At 41.7% G+C, this 27017-nt stretch overlaps 6 protein-coding genes across 18 annotated transcripts; 4 read left to right on the plus strand and 2 right to left on the minus strand.

The window, feature by feature from the left end:
* Positions 1-2811: 2811 nt before the first annotated feature.
* LOC125581299 lies at positions 2812-6851 on the plus strand. Its single transcript, XM_048746446.1, has one exon. The coding sequence runs from the start codon at positions 2812-2814 to the stop codon at positions 6490-6492; it is 3681 nt and encodes a 1226-aa protein (XP_048602403.1). The 3' UTR covers positions 6493-6851.
* Positions 6852-7439: 588 nt separating this feature from the next.
* LOC106387015 lies at positions 7440-11248 on the minus strand. The gene is made up of 7 exons (XM_048747744.1): positions 11059-11248; positions 10590-10668; positions 10431-10452; positions 10285-10321; positions 9227-9400; positions 8579-9150; positions 7440-8497 (listed from the first exon to the last, which is right to left on the minus strand). The coding sequence occupies exons 1-7, from the start codon at positions 11246-11248 to the stop codon at positions 7679-7681; spliced, it is 1893 nt and encodes a 630-aa protein (XP_048603701.1). The 3' UTR covers positions 7440-7678.
* A 3634-nt stretch (positions 11249-14882) lies between these two features.
* LOC106388086 (probable feruloyl esterase A) lies at positions 14883-17967 on the plus strand. Of its 2 annotated transcripts, none has more exons than XM_013828066.3 (11): positions 14883-15046; positions 15193-15265; positions 15661-15740; positions 15964-16029; positions 16120-16167; positions 16249-16316; positions 16401-16473; positions 16555-16719; positions 16804-16998; positions 17190-17272; positions 17476-17967. In XM_013828066.3, exons 2-11 carry the CDS (start codon positions 15196-15198, stop codon positions 17684-17686), a joined length of 1059 nt encoding a protein of 352 aa, XP_013683520.2. In that variant the 5' UTR covers positions 14883-15046; positions 15193-15195; the 3' UTR covers positions 17687-17967. The 2 variants fall into 2 exon arrangements, with proteins under 2 accessions (XP_013683520.2, XP_048602409.1); XM_048746452.1 differs by having other exon boundaries at positions 14889-15046; positions 15196-15265; positions 16555-16716.
* Positions 17968-18226: 259 nt separating this feature from the next.
* LOC106388085 (lipase-like) lies at positions 18227-20626 on the plus strand. Of its 3 annotated transcripts, none has more exons than XM_013828062.3 (11): positions 18227-18334; positions 18414-18492; positions 18602-18687; positions 18870-18935; positions 19022-19069; positions 19151-19218; positions 19297-19369; positions 19444-19611; positions 19708-19902; positions 19971-20062; positions 20180-20626. In XM_013828062.3, the coding sequence occupies exons 2-11, from the start codon at positions 18420-18422 to the stop codon at positions 20385-20387; spliced, it is 1077 nt and encodes a 358-aa protein (XP_013683516.2). In that variant the 5' UTR covers positions 18227-18334; positions 18414-18419; the 3' UTR covers positions 20388-20626. The 3 variants fall into 3 exon arrangements, with proteins under 3 accessions (XP_013683516.2, XP_013683517.2, XP_048602408.1); XM_013828063.3 differs by having other exon boundaries at positions 18246-18313; XM_048746451.1 differs by having other exon boundaries at positions 18259-18308.
* Positions 20627-21028: 402 nt separating this feature from the next.
* LOC106388087 (E3 ubiquitin-protein ligase MIEL1-like) lies at positions 21029-23415 on the plus strand. Of its 10 annotated transcripts, none has more exons than XM_048746455.1 (12): positions 21029-21253; positions 21517-21604; positions 21669-21749; positions 21852-21884; positions 21948-22025; positions 22105-22148; positions 22224-22264; positions 22351-22433; positions 22532-22623; positions 22704-22773; positions 22851-22892; positions 22966-23415. In XM_048746455.1, the coding sequence occupies exons 1-12, from the start codon at positions 21204-21206 to the stop codon at positions 23089-23091; spliced, it is 828 nt and encodes a 275-aa protein (XP_048602412.1). In that variant the 5' UTR covers positions 21029-21203; the 3' UTR covers positions 23092-23415. The 10 variants fall into 10 exon arrangements, with proteins under 10 accessions (XP_048602412.1, XP_048602413.1, XP_048602410.1 ...); XM_048746456.1 differs by having other exon boundaries at positions 21693-21749; XM_048746453.1 differs by having other exon boundaries at positions 21852-22025.
* Positions 23416-23592: 177 nt separating this feature from the next.
* Positions 23593-24458, minus strand: LOC106387069. Its single transcript, XM_013826883.3, has one exon. The coding sequence runs from the start codon at positions 24350-24352 to the stop codon at positions 24182-24184; it is 171 nt and encodes a 56-aa protein (XP_013682337.2). The 5' UTR covers positions 24353-24458; the 3' UTR covers positions 23593-24181.
* Between the last annotated feature and the right edge of the window lie 2559 nt (positions 24459-27017).

Below are 27017 nucleotides of genomic sequence, written 5' to 3' on the forward strand. Positions count from 1 at the left end.
ATTCATTCTTCAAGTTTATTTACGGGATTCAGCCCACGATTCTCATTCATCTCTCTTGACCTAACCTAAATCTAAGAAGTGAAACCTTGTCTCTCACAATTGGCGCCGTCTGTGGGGACAAATAATCGAATCCCTTTCTCTAAAGCTTAAAGGATGAATCCATTAGACGGAACGAATCCATCTAACCCCGATCAATCGAACCAGAGCAATAGCTCACCGAATCGCACTGCTCCGGGGGCAAATAACCCGAGAGCCTCCGGAGGGACCAACTCTGGGTCCTCAGCCCTCAATAACCCATCGCATCAATCCGCTCCGAACCAAACGGAAGATCAGCTTTCTGAGATCCGTCGGATGATGCTCCAGTTAGTGGACAAAGCTCAAGAGACCGAGCGAACGGTGCAACAGTTAGCCGAACGGCAGCAACAGTTCGAAGAGATAACCAGATCTCAATCCGCAACGACCCAACCGTCCGTCCACCAGGGAAGAGGAGTCACTTTCCATGAACGGTTAGCTGACCCTTCCTTCCCTAGAGAGCGCCTGAACTTCTCCCCTGATAGCCCAGGTGCAGAAGGGCAGGAACCTGCTTTCCAAACGCCTCGCGCTAGGACAGCTCCTGCGTTTACCCCTCCTATCACCAGCACCATGGGGAGCAATGTAGCTACAACTAGCTCCATGCCTGATCGAAACACCGGTGGGAGCACCCGTTTGCCTCCACCGCCACCTCCTTCCGGGTCTGGAGCAGGAACCAACATACCGTCCGGGGGCAGAACATCAGCTTCAGTGTTTCAAGCTAGGGTTTCAACCCCAAGCACAGACGAATACCAAAGGACGGATGCTGATCCTGCAGCTCTCCGCACTAACCTCGCTCGGAGCCTAAGGACCAATGAGCGACCTATTTCGCCAGCTAGCTGGGAAGACGACCGAGCTCGGTCTCACCAGGAACCTGCTCGCCGAGTATCTGATAATGACCCAAATGTCCTTCCCTTCGAGGGACCTGACGCAATTCGCAGGTACATGGAGCGAACCCACGCAGCTCTCCAGAAATTGGGAGCTCAAGTTCACAAGGTAACGAGCTCAGCTCCCGAAATCGAGAGCTTAATTGAGGAGACTCGTGGAACTCCGTTCACCGATAGAATTGCCAACTCTTACATAAGAGATACTCGAAAAATTAAGATTCCTGAATACGATGGGAACGCAGACCCAAAGGCCTATTTAAGAGCCTTCCGATTAGCTATCGTTAAAGCTCACTTCACAAAGGAAGAGTGTGATGCAGGATATTGCAGAACATTTGCCGAAAACCTGATCGGAACAGCTCTCGAATGGTTCTCCAGCCTCGAGCCGAACTCTATAGACAGTTTCGATCAATTGGCTAACGCCTTTATGAAGCAATATTCAACTCACATCCTGAAACAAGCGTCTGAGGCTGACCTCTGGAAGATCAGACAAGGACTGGGAGACTCACTGCGAGTCTACATCGAAAAGTTCAGAGCAGTAAGAACTAAACTCTCGAATCCCAACGATCAGGTAGCCATTGAGGCTCTTAGGAGAGGTCTCTGGTATAAATCAGGTTTCTTCTCGGAGCTAACGCTAAATCCCCCTCCAACTATCGATGACGCCCTCCATAAGGCCTCTAGATACATTACCTTGGAGGAGGAAATGGCAGCATTAGATAAGCTCCACAGAAAACCCCAGAGTCACCCGAAAGGCGAAGCCTCCGATGGAAAGGGACCTCACAAAAGAGGTAGCTCCCGAAATAATCAGACCCAGGGAGAACATTCTTACGTAGTCGAGGAAGACAAGGAAGAAAAACCTGTCGCCGCGACAGCTAAAGCCCCCTGGTCCAAAGGTTATGACGAGAGCAAACATTGCTCTTACCACGATCGAAAGGGACATTCAACCGAAGAATGTTGGGACCTCCAACGACAACTGGCTGCTAAATTCGCAGCCGGAGAAATAAAAGATGTGGACCTCAAAAAGCCACAACCTTATCAGAAGAGAGGTCCCAGAGATAGCTCTCCAAAACGCGAGAGGTCACCTGAAAAAGAAACAGACTCACCACCCCCAGCTCCCAAAAAGAGAGTCGATATGATCCTTGGAAAGTTTCCACAAGGAAAAAGCCTACAAATCGAGGCCCTCTTGAGTAAACCACCTCCCCAATCGAGCCCTGGCTCAAGGATCGATTACATCCTTGGAGGGTCCGATGTGTGTCAAGACTCCGTTAACTCTATTAAAAGTCACGTACGGAAAGCTGTGTCAAACACTCAGTCCAAACCGACCAAGCCTGAGTCTAACACTAAGATCTCTTTCTGGGAGAGTGAGACATTAGACCTCGATAGACCTCACGACGATGCCCTTGTCATAACATTAAATATAGCAGGGTACGAGGTACCTAAGCTCATGATCGACACCGGAAGCTCCGTCGATCTTATTTTCTACAACGCACTAAAGGGAATGGAAATAGACGACTACGAAATTGTCGACCAGAAATCCAACCTCGTAGGTTTCTCAGGTGAAACAGCCACCTCATTGGGAACAATTAAGCTCCCAATTATAGCTGGCGGAGTCATGAAAATGACCAACTTCATAGTTGTCGACAAACCATCCCCTTTCCACGCAATCCTCGGAAGGCCTTGGATTCATAAGATGAAAGCAGTAGCTTCAACTTATCACCAATGCGTGAAATTTCCAACAACCAACGGAATAGCTACCATACACGGTAGCCAAAAGATTTCAAGGATCTGTTACCTGGGAGGATTCGAGATCATAAAAGAATCCCCCCAATAGCAATTACAGATCCAGGAGAGTCGCGAAATGCAACGAAATATCCGAGGTCCCCCTAAGAACCTCACCGAAAAAGTTAGCATCGACGACTCAAATCCTGAGAAACAGGTGAGCATCGGATCCGAGCTACCTCTCGAAACCAAAAAGGAGCTCGTCGAATTCCTAAAACAGAATATCAAAACCTTTGCATGGACCACCAGCGACATGAAAGGCATAGATGCAAATGTCACCACTCATAAGCTCAATGTAGACCCTACTTTTAAACCGATCAAACAGAAACGTCGTAAGCTAGGTCTAGAAAAAGCCCAAGCTGTCAACGACGAGGTCGATCGACTAACAAAGGCCGGGTCCATCCGAGAGGTACAATACCCCGATTGGCTAGCTAACCCAGTGGTAGTAAAAAAGAAGAATGGGAAATGGAGAATCTGTGTAGACTTCACCGATTTAAACAAAGCCTGTCCTAAGGACAGCTTCCCGTTACCTCATATCGATCGTTTGGTCGAAGCAACGGCTGGACACCAGCTCTTGTCCTTTATGGATGCCTTTTCAGGATATAACCAGATTATGATGGATCCTGAGGATCAAGAGAAAACCGCATTCATAACTGAACGAGGAACCTATTGTTACAAGGTCATGCCGTTTGGTTTGAAAAACGCGGGAGCTACCTATCAAAGGTTAGTAAATAAAATGTTCGCTGGACAACTCGGAAAAACCATGGAAGTCTACATCGACGACATGTTAGTCAAATCCTCAAAGGGGGAGGACCACATCTCCCATCTAAGAGAATGTTTCGAAATCCTCAACAAATACGACATGAAGCTAAACCCAGCTAAGTGTACCTTCGGAGTACCTTCCGGCGAATTCCTAGGTTACCTCGTAACCGAAAGAGGCATCGAAGCCAACCCGAAACAAATAGCGACATTCCTGGAAATGCCATCACCTAAAACGACCAGAGAGGTACAAAGATTGACCGGACGGATCGCAGCACTAAATCGATTCATCTCCAGGTCCACCGATAAATGCCTTCCATTCTATAAACTTCTGAAAAATAATAAGAAGTTCTTATGGGATGAAAAGTGCGAAGAAGCCTTCAAACAGCTGAAGGCTTACCTCTCGGAACCTCCGATACTATCCAAACCTGTAGTAGGAGAACCACTGTACCTGTACCTCGCCGTGTCGGCAGCTGCAGTCAGCGGAGTGCTAGTACGAGAGGAACAAAACGAACAGAGACCTGTCTATTATACTAGCAAAAGCTTAATAGACGCCGAGACGAGATATCCCACCATGGAAAAACTAGCCCTAGCAGTCGTGACAGCTGCCAGGAAGCTGCGACCTTATTTCCAATCGCACTCGATCATCGTAATGACCTCACAACCATTACGGACGATTCTGCATAGCCCTAGCCAATCCGGACGATTAGCAAAATGGGCTATAGAGCTCAGCGAGTACGACATCGAGTACAGACCCCGAGCAGCAGCAAAAGCTCAGGTCCTCGCCGATTTCGTTATTGAGCTAGCATCCGAACATCTAGACCAGGAAACAGAGGTTCCGAAATGGAGCCTATACGTGGACGGAGCCTCGTCAAGGCAAGGCTCCGGTGTCGGTTTAAGACTAACCTCCTCAGCCGGAGAAACCATCGAACAATCCTATAGACTTGGATTTAACGCTTCCAACAACGAGGCCGAGTACGAAGCACTAATCGCTGGATTAAAGCTCGCCCTGAGCCTCGGAATTCGGGAGCTAAACGCCTACAGCGACTCGCAGCTGGTAGCTAGCCAGTTTCACGGGGAATACGAAACAAGGGACGAAAGAATGGGGGCATACCTCGAGGTCGTCCTAAACCTCACAAAGCAGTTTGACAAGTTCGAGCTAACGAGGATCCCACGAGGGGAGAACTCCTCAGCAGACGCGCTCGCCGCATTAGCTTCCACATCCGACCCTCTCGTAAAACGAATTATACCCGTGGAAGGAATCGAGAAGCCAAGTATCGACATAGCTACCAAGGCTGAGATGGATAGCAAACCAAAGGAAAAAATAGAGGATAACAGCCTCCCGACGGTAGCTACCCAAGTTTTCACGACATTCTGGTTCCCGAAAACTAGAACACGCAGCTTTAGAAAGCACACCTCCAGGAAAGCAACCCAGAACCCGGAAAACAACGACAAAAGTGAAGGTACTCACCGAAGTTCAGACTCCCTAGAGCCTAACTCTACGAGTACCTCCGGGGGCACCATCCAGACCTCGGAGCCACTTGTCTATAAAGTCCAAACAAGAAGCCGCACCGCTCTTAAAAACGCATCTAGGAACGCTACACAAACCACAGGGGATAACGAGGAAATTGGAGATATTCCTCAGAACCCAGAACCTACTCCAACGAATATCTCCGGGGGCACCACGGCACCAGGTCCCGAACAGGAATCTCCCTCCTCTCTTCACAACAAAGTTGTAGGGAGAGAAGACTGGAGAATACCGATCATGGATTACATCCTAGAGGGAAAAATTCCACCCAACAAGTGGGAGGCTCGAAAACTCAAAGCTTTAGCAGCAAGATACTGTATAATCGAGTCAGCCCTCCACAAACGAAGTGTCTCCGGACCTTACCTAAAATGCGTTCACGGCCTAGTAGCTATGAAACTCATGAAGGAAATGCACGACGGTTCCTGTGGAAACCATTCCGGAGGCAGAGCCTTAGCCATCCGAATAAAAAGACAAGGCTACTTCTGGCCTACCATTATCGCAGATTGTGAGGTCTACTCCTCATCGTGCGACAAATGCCAAAGGCATGCACCGATCATACACCAACCAGCGGAAAAGCTGTCTAACATATCAGCTCCCTACCCATTCATGAGGTGGTCTATGGACATTATAGGTCCATTAGTACCTTCAGGGAAAGGAAAGAAGTTACTAAACCTCCTGGTCCTAACCGACTACTTCACGAAATGGATTGAAGCTGAAGCTTTCCAACAAATAAACAGATTCGAGGTCGAAGGATTTGTTTGGAAAAACATCGTATGCAGGCATGGCGTCCCATACGAAATCGTAACCGACAATGGAGGACAGTTCATATCCCACGACTTCAAAAGTTTCTGCGATAAATGGAACATCCGCCTCACCTTCTCATCACCTCGGCGACCTCAAGGGAACGGACAGGCGGAGGCTGCCAACAAATCAGTTTTAGCAAACCTCAAGAAACGCCTAGGAGCCCAAAAGGAGCTTTGGTCGGAAAAACTACCCGAAGTACTATGGGCCTGCCGAACCACCCCACGAAAAGCTACAGAGGAAACTCCCTTCTCCTTAGCTTACGGGATGGAAGCTGTCGTCCCAGCAGAAACCACCGCAGGTAGCCTCAGACGGGAGCTCTGCACCTCAAATCCCGCAGCTAATAACCAGCTCCTGATGGATAGCCTCGACTTGATCGAGGAAAGACGAGACCAAGCCTTGCTTCGCATTCAAAATTATCAGCAAGCAATGGCACGACACTACAATTCCAAAGTAAGGCCCCGACAGTTCGCCGTAGGGGACCTAGTGCTTAGGAAAGTGTTCGAAGGAACAAAGGAACCGGGAGCTGGAAAGTTAGGAACCAACTGGGAAGGACCCTACCGAATTATCCACATAGTACGACCCGGAGTTTACAAACTCCAGAAGGTACGAACCGGGGTACCTGAAATCCGATCGTGGAATGCCACGAACCTCAAAAGATACTATCATTAGGTACCTAAAACCCCTGAACTACGTTTGGCTTGATCCCTTGACTGGGTACGTAGGCAACTCCGTCATGAGTGCAGCCCCAACCTCTTCTCACCAACCTCCTCACCTAAGCCAAAGGGGCAGGTGTTACCAAGAACACTTAGCCTAAAAATAGTTACTGTGTAAATAATCTGAATCATGTATTCTCTGATATCTGATATTAATAAAACGATTGATTCAGTTTCATAAACATCAAAGGTCTTAAAACCCTCCAAGAAAATTTAGGTCCCCCTAAATCGGGACCTAAGCTCAACAATCTCGAATACATTCAGGTCCCTAAAAACCTGAACCTAAGGTCTTAAAATCCTTAATACACCCAAAGGTCTTAAATCCTTAATACACCCAAAGGTCTTAAAATCCTTAACATAAACCAAGGTCTTAAAATCCTTAACAATCAGGTCCTAAATCCTTAACATAAACTAAGGTCTTAAAATCCTTAACAATCAGCAAGGTCCTAAAATCCTTAACATAAACTAAGGTCTCAAAATCCTTAACAATCAACAAGGTCCTAAAATCCTTGACAACTGTTAAGGCCGCAAAATCCTTAACAATCAACCAGGTCCTAAAATCATAATCAAAACCAAAAGGTCTTGAAACCCTTATCAAAATCGAAAGGTCTTAAAATCCTAAAGAATCAGGAAAATCCTGAAATTCCTCAATTTCATCCGTTAAACTTCAAAGGCCTCGAAGTCCTTCGAATTAACTCAGGTCCCTATGAATCTAAATCCAGGTTCCTACGAACCTGAACAACCAGGTCCCAGAACCTTTCGAATCGGACTCAGGTCCCCGAGCTAAAATCAAGAACTTCTCTTTAAGGTTATCACGACCGAATATCCATTAAGCTAAATGCTTATCATAAATAAAGACTAAAGGTCCTAATCCGACTCAACGATGACGGCACACAACTCATCTGAGATTCGCAATCACTATGATTAAATGAAACGAGGTTAAGTTCAAAAACTTAAAACAGAAATAATAGCCACGATTTAAACATAAGAAAGGGTTTAAAAACCTCCCCAGGCTATTGAAATCCAGCAAGCGTTAAGGTTTAAAGGCCTCCTCAGGCACTAAGTCACAAAACATAACGAAACAAAGCCCTTAGGCCGAAGTCTTAAAAACACAAAACATAAAGTTAAAAGAGCCGTAGCTCTCAATCTTCCTTCTCTTCCTGAATCGGATCACCAGCACCGGCAGGAACTCCCTCATCGACCACATTGCCGTCACCTCCTATTGCTGCCTCGACTGGAGCTAAGTCAGGAGCCATCAAACCCAAATTAGAGCCATACTCCCCAGAAAAGGATGGATTAAACATGTTAATCTCGAAAGTACCTGAACTCTCCGAGATCTGGGGAAGAGGAAGCTTGCTGACCGAGAAGTCAGAGACTTGAGCCTTCTCATACGCAGTTGTCGCTTCTGGTAATAAGGCCACCAATTGGTTGTACTCCTCTTCAACGCTTTGGATCTTGTTGTTCAGCATATCCTTCAAGAGGTCGGCATTAGCTTGGAGCTCCTGAGCGTACACCAAAGCGTCGACCTCATCTTTCTTCCTAGCAAACTTCTCCTTAACACAGACCAGGATCTTGCCGTAAGCTTCGGCGACTTCTTTCTTCCCTTCCCTGACAGCCAGCTTGACTTCAGCTTCCTTGTTCTTCTGGCTATCCCGGGATGAGGCAATGAGCTCACGTACTTGATGCTCAGCTATCTTTCGAGCAGCCTCTAAATCATTGATCCTCCTGCTCTTCACCTGGATATCGAGCTTTTGACTCTCGATCTCTCCTTGCTGAGCATCGGCCTTCGAGCCTAGCCTCGTCACTTCGGCTTCGAGTTCAGAAATTCGAACCCGGGCTTGGTCAAGATCGGTTTTGGCTGCCTTAACCATCTCGGTAACCTCAGCAAGTTCACCAGCATTGGGGGCAGCACACAGAGCATTCTCAAACCTGAGCTGGGCCCTGTTAACAGCCCCAGCCAACTGCAATAAATCCAAAGAAAATATATATATATATCATCGTCTCCAAAGAATGTAAACAAATAACAGATAGAGATCACGTACCTGACCCATACAGTGGGCAATATCGAGATACTCATCTCGGTTAGTCAGGTCCTTGAGCGCTGGAAGGGGACATCCCACGCTCTTCAGGTGCCTCATTATCGCAGCTAGGCCCCAAGAGTCATCCAGGATCGACCCAGGCTTCGAATGGGTAAAGCTCCACCCAACAGTCCCTCCTCTAGAGGACGAGGAAGAAGAACGGATGGAAGCTCCGCCCTGATCGATCCTGGGCCTCTTGTGTCTCGACGGCTCGATCTCAGAGGTACCCTTCGGAGCCTGGTAGTCAGCCTCCGGCACCTGGACCTCAGGGAGAGGAGCAGCATCCTGAGCTACAACCTCAGTTGGAGTAGTCTCGACAACAGGTTTGGATCCTCCGTCGTCCAAAACTTCCTTCATTGAGATAAGGAACGATCCTCCTTGGTTCCTGTCGCTTCCACGAGAAGCACTGGCAGCTTTAGAGGGGTTACCCCTAGAACGGAATGACGGTCGCAGAGTCATGTCACCTGGCTGAGACTTTTCAGTTCCCGAAGCACTAGCACCAGTTGAGATCGATACAACCGAATCGCCTGCCGAAACTGGAACAATGGAAATCCTTAAGTTTAAAAACTTCAAAGCGATAAAATCATTGAAAAGGTTCTGACAAGAACTCACTCTCAAGGTTCTCAGCAGGAATGGGATCTTGGAAAGAGGCGTTGTAGGTATCTGGGAATCTGGCTGCACTTATTCGAGAAGTGGTGTAGGCCACCCAGGTACAGGGACTCTGTTGCAACTTGCGGTATAGAGCCCTGGTGAGCTTGGTAGAGAGCTTCGGGGGATCTTCGATTTCTGCAAGTAAATCAGAGCAAAAGGTTACTCGGCCATAAATGAATAAAACAAAAAAAATATCCCTAGAATTCCTAACCAGATGGATTAGTCCAAGTGACCCTAAGGTTCCGACCCACAGGAACCGTCGAAGGATCAACTTTAACGTAAAAATACTTCTTCCTCCAGTCATCATCACTACTAGAGAATCTGAAGATAACATGATTGGGACGACTAGGGAGGTAGTAGGTCCCGGTACCACCCTCCTTAGAGGCGCTTTCCTTCAGGGAAAAGAGGCTCATAAGTTCGGTAAGACCGACGCTAACCCCCTCCTCTTTGGACCTAGTGATAAAGCCGTTTATCACCCGGATAACCGAGGGACAGAGTTGGGAAAGGGCTAACTGATAATGATCTAGTAGATCAAGCAGTAGGGTCGGAAGAGGAAATCTCAAGTGAGACTTGGAGATGTACTTCTCATGGCAACAGAACCAACCCTCCGGAGCGGTCTCGGGGGTTTCGTCAGAATTACAGGCACGGCCAAGCTCCTTTTGGGCGAGAGCTTGAACCATGAGGTTAACCACGTCTTGATTTTTCAGCAACGAAGGCGAGTGAGGACTGCTCCCACTAGAATCGTCTTTCTTCTTCCGTTTAGAAACTCTGGTCGCGATTGCCTCCCTGGCTGTCTTTTTCCCCTTCCTCATCTTGGCTCCGATTTCTTGCTTAACTTTCAGTAGTTTAGCTCCAGAAGCAGAGGGAGGCATCCCGGATTCCCCGGAACCTTCTTTCGGATGATCCATAGTATGGGAAGGTTAAGGAGAAAATCGATTGCAAGGTTTGGGAGAGAATTTGCAGAGAAAAGTAACGAGGAAGATAAAAAAATCGCAGTAAAATAAAGAGAGAGAAGTTACCTTGAAAACCGAACGGAGGCGTGGAGAAAGTGGAAGGCTAGCAGTTAATGTTCACCGCTTTATATCCCATCACCTCTCGAGATTCGGAAAAGTCATTTCAAACCCTCTCCATCTGAACCATAGATTCTGCCAAACGTAATAAAGACCGTTAGATCGAGTAAGCTGAATCTAAATAGGATAAGAACTAATCATTATCTTAACGAAAAGATAAGATCGATAGCTAGATTCTAGCTTCCGAGACAAAGGATTTTATTCGGAAGCTGGGGGCAACTGTTGGACCCGAATATGACCCTCAGGTGAGGTACCGATAAGCGTGAGCTAGCATGTGGGTTGCGATAAGCCCATCATAACAAAGGGAGCTGAAAGCCGAGCTGACGACTGGACCTGGGAGACATCATAGCAGAGGTCACGACAGAAAGTGAGCTAACACCTTAAGAGACTCGGTCAAGAGGAGCCTAAAGCGAGCTCCGTAATTGAAGCCAAATATCTAGGAGAACAGTTGAAGGGTTGCCAACGAAACCTAGACTATATAAAGATGGAGAAGATAAAAGACAAGGGGGATCTTTTTTCCATATATCAACTTTTGTACTAGATTAAAAGCATTACGTATTCTTTAGCAATCATCTCAAGATACATTTCTTTGTATTCATCATCTTTCAACTCATCAATAAAATCATATTCATTCTTCAAGTTTATTTACGGGATTCAGCCCACGATTCTCATTCATCTCTCTTGACCTAACCTAAATCTAAGAAGTGAAACCTTGTCTCTCACAATCAACATAGATGAGAATGACAATGATTCCTTGCTGGCTAGTGAGGGTGAATAGGGTATGATCAGCTTCAGACTTGACAAAGCCTCTTCCATTGAGGGTGGTGCTCAACTTATGGTACCAAGCCCTTGGAGATTGCTTCAAGCCATAAATTGCCTTCTTTAATCTGAGAACATTTCCTGACTTCACCATGTTCTCAAGACCAGGATGTGGTCTCATGTAGACTTCATCCTCCAATTCTCCTTGAAGAAAGGCATTTTTCACATCCATCTGCCATAAATCCCACTCAAGATTGACAGCAAGAGATAAGAGAATCCTTATAGTGTGAAGCTTGGCCACTGGTGCAAAAGTGTCTAGATAATCTTCACCATACACTTGAGTATATCCCCTTGCAACCAGTCTTGTCTTCTTTCTTTCTGGTTTTCCATTGGCTCCATACTTGATAGTGTAGAGAAGTCGGCTTGTCACTGCCTTCTTTCCTTTTGGAAGTTCAGTCTCAAATCATGTATCATTCTTGATCATGGCTCTCATCTCATCTCCAACAGATTCTCTCCATTCCTTGTGTTGCATAGCTTCTTCATATGTTCTTGGAATGTATTCCTGATCCAATTCACTGATGAAGACTTGATGATCTTCTGGATATTGAGCAAGGGAGCATACTGCACTTATTGGGTGAGCTACAGCTTCAGCATTGAAGTAAACTTCTGTGTTGATCCACTGTGATTCTTGATCCTTGTACTCCTTCTCAAAAGTTGTATCTGCTCAGGTTCTGCTTCATTTCCTTCACTTGGCGCCTCTACTTGAGTCTCAACATCTGATTCTGATGGCATCTCATCTTGATCATGAGCTACAGAGCTCTCTTCAGGTTGAGCTTGTGTAGACTGCTCAACATTTCTACTGCCCCCTTCATGATTAGGATGAGTGCTCTCAACACTATCAGCTGCAGTAGATGATAAATTTTCAGGGACACGTTCCACACTTGGTAAAGAGGGCATACTGATTCCCAGGCTCTCCATTACTCCCCTAAAGTTATTTGCTCTATCTGAGGCTGATTGAGAAAGATCTTTGAGCTCATCCCAACTCTTTCCATCATAATAGCCTCTAGATTCTGCAAACTTCACATCCCTCGAGACAAGAACCCTTCTTGACTCTGGATCATAGCACTTATACCCCTTCTGAGTTGGAGAGTAACCAATGAACATAGCTTTTGAGCTTTTAGCATCAAGCTTGTTCCTCAGCTCCCCAGGTATCATCACAAAACAGAGGCATCCAAACACACGCAAATGGTCCAAAGATGGTTTGGTCTTATTTAGAACCTCAAAAGGAGACATGTCGTTGAGGACTTTAGTTGGAGTTCTATTGATCAGATAAGTAGCAGACATCACAACATCACTCCAAAATCTCTTTGGAACATTGGTGTGGAACATCATTGATCTTGCTACTTCCATCAAATGTCTGTTCTTTCTCTCAGCAACTTCATTCTGTTGAGGAGTGTAAGGACAGCTTGTCTGATGAGTTATCCCATGTTGAGCAAGATATTGCTTAAATGCATGACTTGTATACTCTCCACCATTATCTGACCTTAGAATTTTCATCTTGGCATTGAAATGGTTGCAGATATAGGTCTGGAAATTCTTGAAAGCATAAAACACCCTGTCCTTAGACGGAATCAGTGTCACCCAAGTGTATTTGGATTTCTCATCAATGAAGGTGACAAAGTATTTGTGGTTCTCTCTGGACACACATGGAGCAGTCCATACATCAGAGTGAACTAGGTCAAAACATCTTTCATAGATGGTGCTAGACTGTGAGAAGACTGTTCTACAATGCTTCCCCAATATGCAAGCTTCACAATCATCATTCTTGAAGACCACACCTGGAAGCATCAAGTTTAGGGCTCTTGTATGAGGATGTCCCAACCTAGCATGCCATAGTGTGCTATCAACCCCGCTGGATGTACTAGCCAAACACTGAGAAGTGGATGGTCTAGACATCTCTGTCTTCTGAAGATGATATAGTTCATTGTGAACGTGCCCCTTTCCAATCACTTGGCCTGTCTTTAAGTCTTGAAATTCAACCTCATCTGGTCTGAAGACAACCTGACAACTCAGATCAACAGTAGCCTTTCTCACAGATAGCAAGTTTGATGTAAACTGAGGCATATACAAGGCAGTAGATTCCCTATCAAACAACCTCAGGTTCCCTATCCCTTCTATCTTAATCTTATCACCATTTGCTATTTGAACATACCCTGAGGCAGGCTGGACATCACTCATCAAGTTTCTATCACTAATCATGTGATGGCTTGCTCCTGAATCTATAATGATGAGTTTAGGGTCAAGAGAGTATGTACCAGCCTTCTTGAATGAGATAAAAGCTTGGATAAGGGAATGTAGGTCACTCATGGTTGCTGGACCATCAGTATTGGCTGCACTATCAGTACTTCTCCATGTTCCTTCTTCATTTGAACCACCAATGACAGATGAATACATGGTTCGACCTTGAATCGATGGATGCTCAAACTCTTTGATTACATTCCTGGCTTGATTCAAGTCACTTCTTCTTGGCATATTGTGGTTCTTATGTTGTTCCTTAGCCTTCTTGTACTCTGGAAACAACACCATGTTGGAGTTCTCCCTCATGGAGAGATATGGACCAGTGGACAATAGATTGTTCCTACTGATTTTGAGATAAACTAGACTTTGAAGAAGCTTTTCCTGATATGGTTGAAGCTTTCTTGAGTTCCAGAGAATAGGGTACTCCTCTATCTTGAGTTCTGGTGAGGTTCTTCCCTTTTGAAAGACCTTTGGACCAGTGGATAAAAGGATGTATCCAACAGATTTTGAAGATAATCTGAGAAGGAAAGAAAGAAATTTGCGGAAGCTTTTGTGAGTTTCAGGAGCTTAATGCTCTGATACCATGTTAGAATGAGAGAATTATTGAGAGTTTATTTATGGAGAATGAAAAACATGAAGAACATAGAGAAAGAGAAAGTAGATCTCAAGATGTAAGAGAAATAAGGAGAGAATAGTTTCCTTAATTTAATTGTGGATCTGAGGACAAGTATTTAAAAACAAGTGACCTCAGTACACAATATAATAAAATATTTTTTTCTCTCTTCTTATTCTCTTCAATAAAATCGAGCTTATAAAACACTTATAAAGTTTATAAAGTCTGGCAGCTTAATTCTCAAGTCTGGCAGCTTAATTCTGCTCCATGTCAACAACAATGAATATTCAAATCGAAGAGGATACCTCGTTGGCGTCGTCTTCTACAGGGACAACCTCGTCGTCAGATGCGGGTGCTTCCTCGTCGGAGTCCGCTGAGCGAGCAACGGCATGGAGCTCCTCATCATCATCTTCTTCCACATTCACCTGATCGTTAACTTGCGCCTCTTCCTCAGATGAGTAAGCCTCGTCTGAAGAAACTTCGCTCTTCAAAGCTTTCGCCATGGACGCCGAGGGTTCTTGTGGGTAGAGCAAAATCAAAAGTGAATTTTAATGTGGAAGCAACGATTAAAAATTAAAAAAAAAAAAAAAAAAAGAATCAAAGACCCGAACGCTTTAACGACCGTATCTTCCGGCGCCGATGTGCCACGTGGCTTTTCATTATAAAAAAGAATTTCCCGCCACCTGAGTGTTCGGAAACTCCCGCCTTGGACTTTAATTTGCACTAGTGGGCTAAAAAGGCCCATGGGCTTAGCTACCAGACGATATATCCATTTGTCCCGCTAAATTCCAGAAATACCCTTATTAAGAGCGAAACACGCTAGTAACGCCTTTGCGTATAAAGGAGGATGAAAGTGGAATTTTGATTTAATTAAAAAAAACAAAAATTCGTATTTCTTCGCACGTTTCTTCCTCTTTCTATCTGAGCGAATCGTCGTCATCGCAAGATCACGCTCTCCCATCCTATATATCTGTCGCCGTTAATGTTATAGCTGGGTAATATCTCCGATCACGAGAGAAATTTCGTATTGTGGTCAAAGAAGTAAGCTTTCTTTCGCTTGATTTGATCCTCGGGGTTTTTAAATTTCTGATTTTGATTACTTAATTATCTTTATTAGAAGGTTTTGTTTACCTATTTTTGGTCAATTTTCATCGATTTTGATATATGAATGTTCACCTTCTTGGCAGAAGATGGGACAGTGGAGATGGGTCTTCTTGCTGGCAATTTTTGCTTTTCTTCTTTCCTTTTCAAGTGGAACAGGTGTTTTTTGATTAAATAAACTTCTATAATGATGTCTCTTTCTATTCTAAGAAATTTAAGTTTTCAGCTGAGTCTGGTTAAGATAATGAGCTTTGGAACTTAGGTGTATTGATAGCTTCTTTGGAAAAATATAAACCAAAATATATATGTAAAGTTAATTTACTCCACTGGAATAGTGATGGTTCATTAAGGGATAGTTACATGTTTTCTTTTAAGTGAAAAAGAAAAATCAACCTGATGCATAAGTAACCATGAAGATATCAAAACATTGATTTCAAAAGCTTTATGATACCGACATTCTTATATGTACTTGTTTTATGAGCCGTGAGGCTATAACTAGATCAAGAGACTGAAAAAGTGAATTTTTATGGTCAAGTTCTTTCTTGTATTTGTAGTTCTCAAGTTGAAGAGCGATGATGGTCCACCTCTTTACAACCATACTCTTACCATGACACTTGTGGAGTATGCTTCTGCGGTAAGCTAACATGGTAGCTACTCCAGTGATAAAAAAAAAAAAGACCTTTAATCTACTGTTTACGTTATTCCCCTGCACAATGCTTGCCATTTATCTCTAATATTCTCTAGGCTAGAAGGAACTAGACGTGCAACACTTTGTCATTATGTTTTCATTTATCGTTGTTGGCACTCTTGTTAGCACTACTAGAGAAGAGATTCAATGGTTATATATATTTATGCAGGTCTATATGTCTGACTTGTCAGAACTCTTCAACTGGACGTGCAAAAGATGCAATGGTTTTACAAAGGTATAACAAATATTGAGGCAAAATCACTGTTTGAAGCCACAGGCCCACATTATATCAAAAGCTAATAGCTCCAATTGGGCATTGGTGCAGGGTTTCCAAGTGATAGAGATAATATTTGACGTTGAGCACTGCCTACAGGTCTGCCGTGGTATCATAAGCTACATATGGACATAATGTCCTTCACTGATCAACTATTAATATCATTACGTGTTACCTCAGGCATATGTTGGGGTGGCAAAAGACTTGAATGCTATCATAATTGCGTTCCGGGGAACTCAAGAACACAGGTATGGTTCTCGTAACTGTAATCTTTAATGTACACCTTTTGCCTAAACTTGGCTCATTGCTTAATCAACCAAAAACTTGTGTAGCATACAAAACTGGGTCTCAGACCTGTTCTGGAAACAACTCGATCTGAATTACCCTGACATGTCAGATGCAATGGTACGCTTTAACTTCAAACTTTTTCCATCGAGACTTTCAATGTAGTAAGGTGGAATTTGTAATAGTAGTCTACACTGGCAGGTTCACCATGGCTTTTACAGTGCTTATCATAATACAACTGTACGGCCTGCAGTGTTGGGTGCAGTAAAACGAGCGAAGAAATCCTATGGTCCGAACATCAACATTATGGTGACTGGTCATTCAATGGGAGGAGCCATGGCAACCTTTTGTGGGCTAGACCTAGTAGTAATCATATTTGCCTCTAACTAAACTTTATTGTTACATCCTTTGAACTTGTTCATTCACTTTGATTTTGGAATTAAATCTCAGGTAAATGGAGGAGAAGAAAACGTGCAGGTCATGACATTTGGGCAACCTCGTGTTGGGAATGCAGCTTTTGCATCTTACTACAGTTTGCTTGTGCCTAACACCTTTCGGATCACGCATGACCATGATATTGTTCCTCATCTGCCTCCTTACTACAACCATTTTCCTCAAAAAACATACCACCACTTCCCAACAGAGGTAACATCGTTTCCTCAGTCCACTGGATGTTCTTAAGAATGATATTTTTAAAAATTTAAAGCTATTTCATGAAAAGAAAAACTGGACTACTCGGGTGATGTTTCCAATGTCTTGAGTGTAATTTCTCCTATTGGTTTATAAGCTGTGTGGAGGAACCGATGAAAGATGTAATGGTGTGTTTCGGCTTGCAGGTGTGGCTAAGAGATGTCAGTTCTTTGAATCATAGTGTGGAGAAAGTTTGTGACAACACCGGTGAAGATCCAACATGCAGCAGGTAACTATCAATCCCTCTAAAAAAAGTTGGTGATACAATTCCACTCCGCAATAAACAACCTACACTAGCAAGAACAAACCCGCAAATAGAACCTTAGGTTGTTTCAGAAATCATTACAACAAGTCTCATGTTTCATGTTTTAGCTTAGTTACCAGACATTTATTACACGCTTCCATTATAACTGTTGGTTCTTGTTGTTTCAGGTCGGTGAAGGGCAATAGCATTTCAGACCATCTAAGGTACTTTGGGGTAGAGTTGCATTGTGAGACTTGGAGACAATGCTCAATAGTGATGAGCCATGAGATGGATAGATTCAGCAAGAAGGATTCAAAGGGTAATCTAATCATGTCGCGGAATGTTCCTTCCACCAACGGTAACAAAACAGAATCTCTTATCGAAAATGGGGATCTTTAGTCTATAGGAATCGTTGATTCAAGTCTTGGTCAAGCAAAGCTTGCTTCAAAAGGAGATTCCGGTGTTGGAGAAAGAAAGAAAGTGTATAGATACATATAATCAAGACTTTGTAAATAGGTTGTAGGTTGATAGTATGTAGCAGAAAAAATGAAAAACCAGATTACATTTTTTTTATACCATGACCACCACATAGATATTTGATTCAAATATGAAAAAATGTAAATGGGATATTGTATGGTAACGAAATAGTTTTAATTTCAAAGTATATAGCTATATCAAAATCATGTGTTTGTTTGGATGAATGTAATATTGTAATATGTGGCTTTACATGATTGCGAACCCACCGGAGGACAAAGCGTCTCTTGTAGAGTCTGGAAACGGCCTTCATCGGTCAAAATACATGTCTAGTTCCGATAATACCCTTAATATTAACCAGCACGAGTCTTCTTCGGCGTTGCGTGTAAAGGACGAAACTGGAAATTAGAGAAGAAAAAAACGAATATTCGTATTTCATCGAAGTTTCTTCTTTGGATATATAAATATTCAGCCGAGGATTATCTAAAACGTATATCCAAATAGGTGGCTTGAGGATTTGGTTCGCTTGCGTTGATCCTCAGTTTCTGTCTGGTTTATCCTTCAACTGCTTTGGTTAGCTCAAGTTTACTCTTATTATTGGTTGATGAACAGAGAGATGATGTGCGTTGTGTTTATTGTCATCTTCTTGTAGAAGAACATGGGACAAAAGAGATGGTTCTTGTCCTTGCTGGCACTTATTGCTTGTCTTCTTTTCTTTTCACGTGGAAGAGGTAATAAATGGAACTAATCTTTCCTTTTTGATTCTGCCTCTTTAAGTCTAATCAAGACAATAAGCTTGAAAAAATTGTGAAATTTATGGTGTGAGCTTCTCTCTTCTAGTTGAAGTTCTCAAGTTGAAGAGCTATGATGGACGACCTGTTTACAACCATACACTTGCCTTAACACTTGTGGAGTATACTTCTGCGGTAAGCTGATACCAAATTACTACATTATCTCTAATATTATCTGCAAGGTAACCAGGACTCCAGGAGTTAATGCTACATGTGTAATAATCGTCATATTTTTAATATATCGTTACTAGCACTACTAGAGAGATTATGCAAGTAAGTACATCAGGTTGATGAATCAAGTTTATATATGCACGCAGGTGTATATGTCTGATTTGGCACAACTCTTCACTTGGACCTGCGAAAGATGCAATGGGTTGACAAAGGTATAATAACATTTCCACTGTTTAAAGCCACAGGTATGTGTAAAAGCTACTAGTAGCTTCAGTTGTGTATTCTAATATGGTTGCAGGGTTTCCAAGTCATAGAAATCATAGTTGACATTGAGTACTGCCTACAGGTCTGCCACTGTATCTTTAGCTTTATGAGGACATCCTTTTCTTTTATGAATATCAGTTCATTTAAATTGTTACAACAACAGGCATATGTTGGTGTGGCAAAGGATTTGAATGCTATCATTATTGCATTCCGGGGAACTCAAGAACACAGGTATGGCTCTTGTTATTGTAATCTAGAAGGTACACCTTTTTTTTTTAATTTTGGTTGATTAAGCCAAAATTTGTGCAGCATACAAAATTGGATCTCAGACTTGTTCTGGAAACAGCTTGATCTGAATTACCCTGATATGCCAGATGCAATGGTAACGCTTTAACCAACAAGTTTTTTTTTATCATCTGGATTCTTATATTCTGAACAATGGTCCTACATTGGCAGGTTCACCATGGCTTTTATACTGCTTATCACAATACAACCGTTCGGCCTGCAGTTTTGGGTGCAGTGAAACTGGCGAAGAAGTTCTATGGGACGAACATCAACACCATCATGGTGACTGGTCATTCAATGGGAGGAGCCATGGCTGCCTTTTGTGGGCTAGACCTAGTTGTAACCATCCTTGACTTTAAACTAACTTTATTTATATGTTATTGTTATGTTCTTTGAAGTTGTTAAATGACTTGGGTTGAGATGTAACTTTGCAAGGTAAATGAAGGAGAAGAAAACGTACAGGTCATGACGTTTGGGCAACCTCGTATTGGGAATGCGGATTTTGCATCTTATTACAGTTTGCTTGTGCCTAATACCTTCAGGATCACGCATGACCATGATATTGTTCCTCATCTGCCTCCTTACTTCTATTATTTCCCTCGGAAAACATACCACCACTTCCCAACAGAGGTAACAAAAATGTTCATCAGAGTAATAGCTTTGTGTAACATTTGGTAATAGTGTGTTTGGGGTTGCAGGTGTGGGTGAGAGACCTCAGTGTTTTGGAACTTGTTCGTTTTGGTGTTGAGAAAGTTTGTGACAACACTGGTGAAGATACTACATGCTGCAGGTAGTAAATAACTTGTTTCACTTAGTACATCGTATTATATTTCATGTTTTCAGCTGGATACAATTCAGTTTTGACATGAATTCTAGTATAATTTGGTGGCTTGTGTTGTTGTTTCAGATCGGTGATGGGAAGAAGCATATCAGACCATTTAAGGTACTTTGGGGTAGATTTGATGTGTGAGACATGGAGACAATGCAACATAGTGATGAGCAATGAGGTGGAGAGGTACAGCAGGAAAGATTCAAAGGGTAACATATACCTGACTCGGACAGTTCCCTCCACTGAAACGAAAACTCTATCCAAAACAGGAGTCTCTAGTATATAGGAGCTGGCTGATTGAACAAGAATAGTTGCTTGAAAGGGTGAGGTTGGGAGATATCAATGTGAAGGAGGAAGAGGAAGGGTTCTTTGATTCTTTGTGGTTGTGAAAGATAGTGTACAGATAATAATAATCAAGACTTTGTAAATAGTTAGTTGATAAGAAAAAGAAAACATGTAAAGATCTCATAGAAATTGGATTCAAGTTATGTATATATGTGAATGAGTATCAAATTGTTTTTCTTTCTTCTTCTTTCAGATACTAAAGTTACTCTACCTCTCACTCTCTCTCTTTTACCAATCAATCAAGCAAGGTGTAAGTGCATGTGGCCTTTTGGTCCTTGTTGGCCCTTGTTGCGAATCTAAAGCTGAGCAGATCCTGTCTGAATGTGATATTCCATTTTATGCAAGAGCAGACAAAACATGTCTACTTGCCTCTTTCCTTGAGGACCAGGAATCACTAACTTTAGCCGTCCATAAAACTACAACTGGGTAAGTAAACAAATAGGTGATTTATTATTAGTAAAGAAAGCATTGAGAAATAATAAATAGAAACTGTCTGCAGGATAACGATCAAGAAATGTGATTGGTCAAATAAAGAGGCACTCTCTGCTACGGTTTGTAGCCATGTCATCCCTCCACCTTATCTTTAATTTATTCCGGTTCTTTTAAAGCTTCAAATCTCACGAACTCCCAAGCTAACAAGTAACAACAACATTCACGAGGAGAGAGAGAAAAGAATTGTAAAAAAAGCAAAGTGGATAGAGTCATAGAGAGAGAGAGAGAGAGACCCCCTCCATCGGCTCTGTTTCCTCCTGTTCTCATGGAAGATTCACCCAATGATCGCCTTCATTTTGGCATCATGGGTTTCGGGTAAATTAAAGATCTCCTCTGTTTCTCCTCTCTTTTACTCTGTTTGATCAGATCAATGTTTCCTGATCTGATTCATGGGGCACTTTTCACAAAGTCTCTTCCTTTTTCCACATCTGATTCATGGGTTTTCGAAAAGTTTCTATTTTTGGCCTGAAACAATAAGATCTGTCTCGATCCAGAAACTTTGATAATTCTCAATTGTGTCAATTTGAAACTGTTTCTGATCAATATTAAGATCGTTTCTCTTCCACCATGTATGTTAGGTGTGAGCATTACAGGAGGAGATGCCAAATCAGAGCTCCTTGTTGCAACGAAGTCTTCCCTTGTCGCCATTGTCATAACGAGACCACTGTAATATTCTCAACTTACTGTCCGAAATTACTTTTTCTGTTATGTCCTAACCGTAAAAAAAAAGACCATCCTTCCTTTGTTAAAACAGAGCACTTTGCGGAATATTTTCGACCGTCATGAGCTTGTTCGTCAAGACGTTAAACATGTACACGATCCGATTCTCTTAATTGAACCATGTGATCACAGCAAGTTCGTATTTTTCTCTCTAATTTTGTTGCATCTTATGGCGGTTTCTTTCTTTTTTCAGGTGATTTGTTCGGTTTGCGATACAGAGCAGCCGGTAACTAACTATTCTCATCACTATAACTATTCTTATGAGATGATCACTCAATGTTTCTATCAGGTAGCTCAAGTATGCTCCAACTGTGGTGTCAACATGGGAGAATACTTTTGCAATATCTGCAAGTTCTATGATGATAATGTAAACAAGTTTTGATTTGAATCCTCTTCCTTTCTAGGTTTTTGATTCTAATCATTGCTCCTTTTTGTCCTGTTTCAAGACTGAAAAAGAACAGTTCCATTGTGATGACTGTGGAATCTGTAGGTGAGAACCTTTCTTATGTTCCTCTTTATTTTGAGAGTTGTGTGATGAATGGCATTTTATTTCTGCGTGTTGCAGAGTTGGTGGGCGTGAGAACTTTTTCCATTGCAAGAAGTGTGGTATGCTATCTTATTCATCTTCAGTTTCAGACACACAAAAAAAAAAAAAAAAACAAGTGTTGAATGATCCATTTTCTTGCTATTAGGATCTTGTTATGGGATTGGTCTGCGCAACAACCACCGCTGCGTGGAGGATTCAATGCGACATCACTGTCCCATTTGTTACGAGGTACTACTGTATGTGTGTGTTTAAGAACCTTGAGGCTTTTAACTTCTTTATGGCCGAACATTTTCAGAAAATCATATAGTATGCTTTTGTTGATGCAGTATCTGTTTGACTCCCTTAAAGAAACTACAGTGATGAAATGCGGACACACAATGCACTGTGATTGCTACCATGAGATGCTCAAACGTGACAAGTAAATACACTCTTTTTCTTGTTGGTTATTTGTCTCTCTGTTTAAATCTTGAATGTGTGTGTGTTTTCTGTTTGATGTAGATTTTGTTGTCCGATTTGCTCGAGGTCAGTGATTGATATGTCCAAAACATGGCAGAGGATGGATGAAGAGGTTAGTATAAAAATCCATTGTTGAATCTTTGTTTTTAAGTACATTAAATCTCAAATTCTATTCATTGGTTTTCTTAGGTCGAAGCCATTTCTATGCCTTCAGATTACCGTGACAAGAAGGTACATAAGTTTCTTTTTTTTCTATGTCACTCGAAATTGAAAGATTACTGACAAGATTCATTGGCATTAACAGGTTTGGATACTATGCAATGACTGTAACGACACAACACAAGTATACTTCCACATAATCGGACAGAAATGTGGACATTGTAGATCTTACAACACTAGAGCGGTCGCACCTCCCGTTCTTCCTCAATGACAAAACGAAAGATAATTCACTTATTGCCACCAGCAAGCGAGCAAGAACTTCTTGTTGCTATAAAAAAAAACAGTGGCAAAGATTGATGATCGGTTATATAACAAAAAGGGACTAAAGAAAGATTGATTGGTCACAAAAGCAGAACATACATTTGTCTTCTTCATGATTCGATTTGTTTGTTGTTCTTATATTGTTATATTGTCATGTATAATATACTCTCGATCCAGGGGAAAACCCTACCTGGATTTATATGTTTTCAAAGATCTGTTGAAAACTCAGGCAATATATTAGTTGCAATGTGTGTTTTCTATGGTTGTTTGGATCTACGAATGTCTCAAATTTACAGATACATCATTTTTATAATCTCATCAGTTACATACTACACAGGTCAAAATTCATTTTGCATGAAACTTCCTCGCAAGAAGAACTGTTCGACGAGCTCTTGACCCCCTTCTCTTCACTACACTATCCCGTCTCTGAATCAAGAATCAACATACTTCTCTTCCCATACTCAGCAGCTTCTCCAACACAAGGAACGTCGATACCTAAGCCTAGATCCTCCGCAGACTCTTCCAGAGCATCTATCTAACTGAGAACCACACATTAGCGTCTTGCAACTTTTTCAGCGTCTCTTGCCTCTATGCTGAGTAGGAACTAGGAAGTGAATACGTTGAAGGAAGAACAAAGAGACATTCTTTATAACTCAGTACAATGCTGTTTCTATGAAGAAAAATTATTCAAAAGACGCAGAACAGTGTTCTGATGATATGTGATCTTCTTCTTCATCACCAAACACAAAGAAAGAAGGTCAACTTTCAAAAACGCCCCGCATATTTGACGTTATTTCAATTTTACCCACATAGTTTGTTGTATGGTGAAAACTCGGTTGAGAATATGTGATTTTATATCATTCTGACCAATCTAATTTGTTAACAAGAGAGGACAAAACCATAGTCAAAGAACCAAAACCAAATACCTTATTCATACACTAATCAAGAACCAAAACACATACATGTATGTATAAGAGAAAAGGATCCGAAGTAATCTTTTTCTGTAGAGTTGGTGTGATCTGATATACATAGATGGTTGGTCAACGGCACCGGGCAACACGAACGGATGTACGGCGTTCGTTGGAGGTGCAGACAGCCATGACAGAGAGGCAGACGACCACCATGATGAGGAGATGTAATAGTAAACTAGAACCATCGTCGCCACCACCACCACCACCACTACAACACGAAGACATGCACATCCCACCCATTCTTCTTTGTGTCCTTAAGATCCGATGGTGAGTCCACGGAAGATGAGATGATAATGAAGAGGAGATGAATTGGCAGATGAGAAGTGTCTCTCTTTAACGAGTTTTTGATTGGTTAGTTGTTTTTAAATATGGTTTTTGTTGGACTTGATTCAGCCAACTTCTTGTTTTATTAATGATTAAATCTATGTTTTAATATTGTTTTTTTTTTCGTTTGTATTTACCTGTTTTGATGGTATGTAGTAGACTTAAGACATGGTCTCACGTCAATGTATTTAACTATATAATCAGCATGTTGTTGTATGAGACATAGATTATTAATTAAAAAACATTAAATTAAATAAAAAATAGCTACAAAAAATAAAAACGCTAATTTTAACGACGCTAACGCTTCCAGCAAAACTCTAAACCCTAAATCTTAAATTCTAAACCCTATATCAAAATTCTAAACCCAAATCCAAATCCAAACCCCTAAACCCAAACCCTATACCCTAAACCCTAATCTTAAACCCTAAACCCAAATTATATACCTTAAACCCAAAAATATACTATAAACCTAAACCCTATACCCTAAACCCAAGTCTTAGACCATAAACCTTAACCCAAACCCTATAGCATCTAAGTTTGGGGTTTGGATTTAGAGTTTACCGTTTTGGGTTTTAGGTCTAGGATTTGGGTTTAGGGTATAGGTTTTGGGTTTAGGATTTACAGTTTGGGTTTAGGATTTACCGTTTGGACTTATGGTTAAGGTTTTGGGTTTAGGGTATATAATTTGGGTTTAAGATTTACGGTTTCGGTTTAGGGTCTAGGACTTGGGTTTTAGGGTATAGAGTTTAGGTTTATAGTCTAGTTTTTGGGTTAGGGTATATAATTTGGGTTTAGGGTCTAGGATTATGGTTTAGGGTATAGGTTTTGGGTTTAGAGGTTTGGATTTGGGTTTAAAATTTAGGGTATAGGGTTTAGAATTTAAGATTTATGATTTAGGGTTTAGCTGGAAGCGTTAGCGTCGTTAAAATTAGCGTTTTTATTTTTTGTAGCTATTTTTTATTTAATTTATTGTTTTTTAATTAATAATCTATGTGTCACTTTGATTGATCCTAAAGAGTGGAGTAACTAAGTTCTATCCTTGTTGTATACTACAAACGAAATTACTAGATCACGTAACTAACTTTCAGATTAATGTTTGTTTCAGTCTCGACTACAAAAGAAACCGAAAAAGAAAGAAAGAAAGGACCAGTAATTCAACCTGCCCTGTCATGTTTCATACTTGGACTGCCTTTCTCGAATGGTCAGACATCAAGGACACAACCTGCCTTACTACGCTTCGTCTACTGGTTATCCAAACAACGATCTACAAAATTTGGTTTGAGAGAAATGCAAGACTTCACTCTTCACCAACCTCGACCCCCCTCAACCCCCCCCCCCCCCCCCCCCCCCCAAGGATGCTTCAAGATCATACAAGGAAGAACCACAAGAAATTCCAGAGACTCCTCGGACACTGGTTGAAACACTCTACCTAGTGATCATCTGTTAGTAACTAGTTTAGTAACTTCTGAAACCTATCGTTGTTTTTTCACTTTTTTTGGCAATGATTGGTTTAACCGCTCAACCTTTGTAAAAGTACAATCTGCTTCATTTTAATGAATTCACATACTTATAAAAAAAAGACCAGTAAACTGAAAATATGAGTCAAAACACACATCAATATAGAATAAAAGAATTTGAGCTTACTATTTATAGTAGGCATCCCACTACAACCAGGATAATCTCTTCAATATTAAAGATAGATACAAGTTTTTCTAAGTATAATTAAGATCATCAAAAACTTATGAGGAATGCATTGTCATGTGTGGTTTGTCTCAAATATATATGTGAAGGTTTTCTTTGGTTCACCATGACCTATCAAAGTGGAAAGAAAAACAATCAGCAATATTTTGCAAATAACGAGAACTAAACACTCAAAAATATGATCATACATCATGGTCATGAAGCCACATGCATGCTTACTAACTATATGTCTTTTGGGTTATTCTCACAATAAGAAAAACAACACAAGCATCCGTTTCCCAACTAATCAAATTGAATCTTAAAACATATACTTGTACTCAAACGTGCAACAACTTTTCACATATGAGGACCATCTGGATGGAGATGAAATTATTGTTCGTTTAGACTTAAAATTACAAGTCATCTGAATGGTTCATCTTGATGAGTTTTATAAATTTAGGTTTAATTTTTAAAACCAGTCAACTGAACCAAATTGAATCATCTCGATGGAGATGGTTTAAGTAAAACTGTAAAATTTATACTCCTAATAAATTTCACAAACTACAAACCTAAACCTAATATCACGAGCTTGTCTCTCTCACCGTCACTCTTGAATCTCTCTCGCCGTCAAATTTTCAATGTTGGTTTGAAATAGTTTGGCATGTCTTCAAAAACCTTTACCTCAACATATTTATTTTTGTTGTCAAAACCAATCGAATTTGGCATCTTCAACATCAAAGAAAACGAGTTATCCAAGAGATAAATATTTTATTTTATGAATTGATTCAACAACATCAAATGAAAATCTGTGAATTAGAAAAGATGGTAGTTTGTTAAATGGAAGGAGGATGTTGTTATAAATGTAGTCTATACAAAAATAATTACAAAACACTCTAGACTT

This window comes from Brassica napus, chromosome C2 (genome assembly GCF_020379485.1).
Source record: "Brassica napus cultivar Da-Ae chromosome C2, Da-Ae, whole genome shotgun sequence".
Lineage (NCBI taxonomy): Eukaryota > Viridiplantae > Streptophyta > Magnoliopsida > Brassicales > Brassicaceae > Brassica > Brassica napus.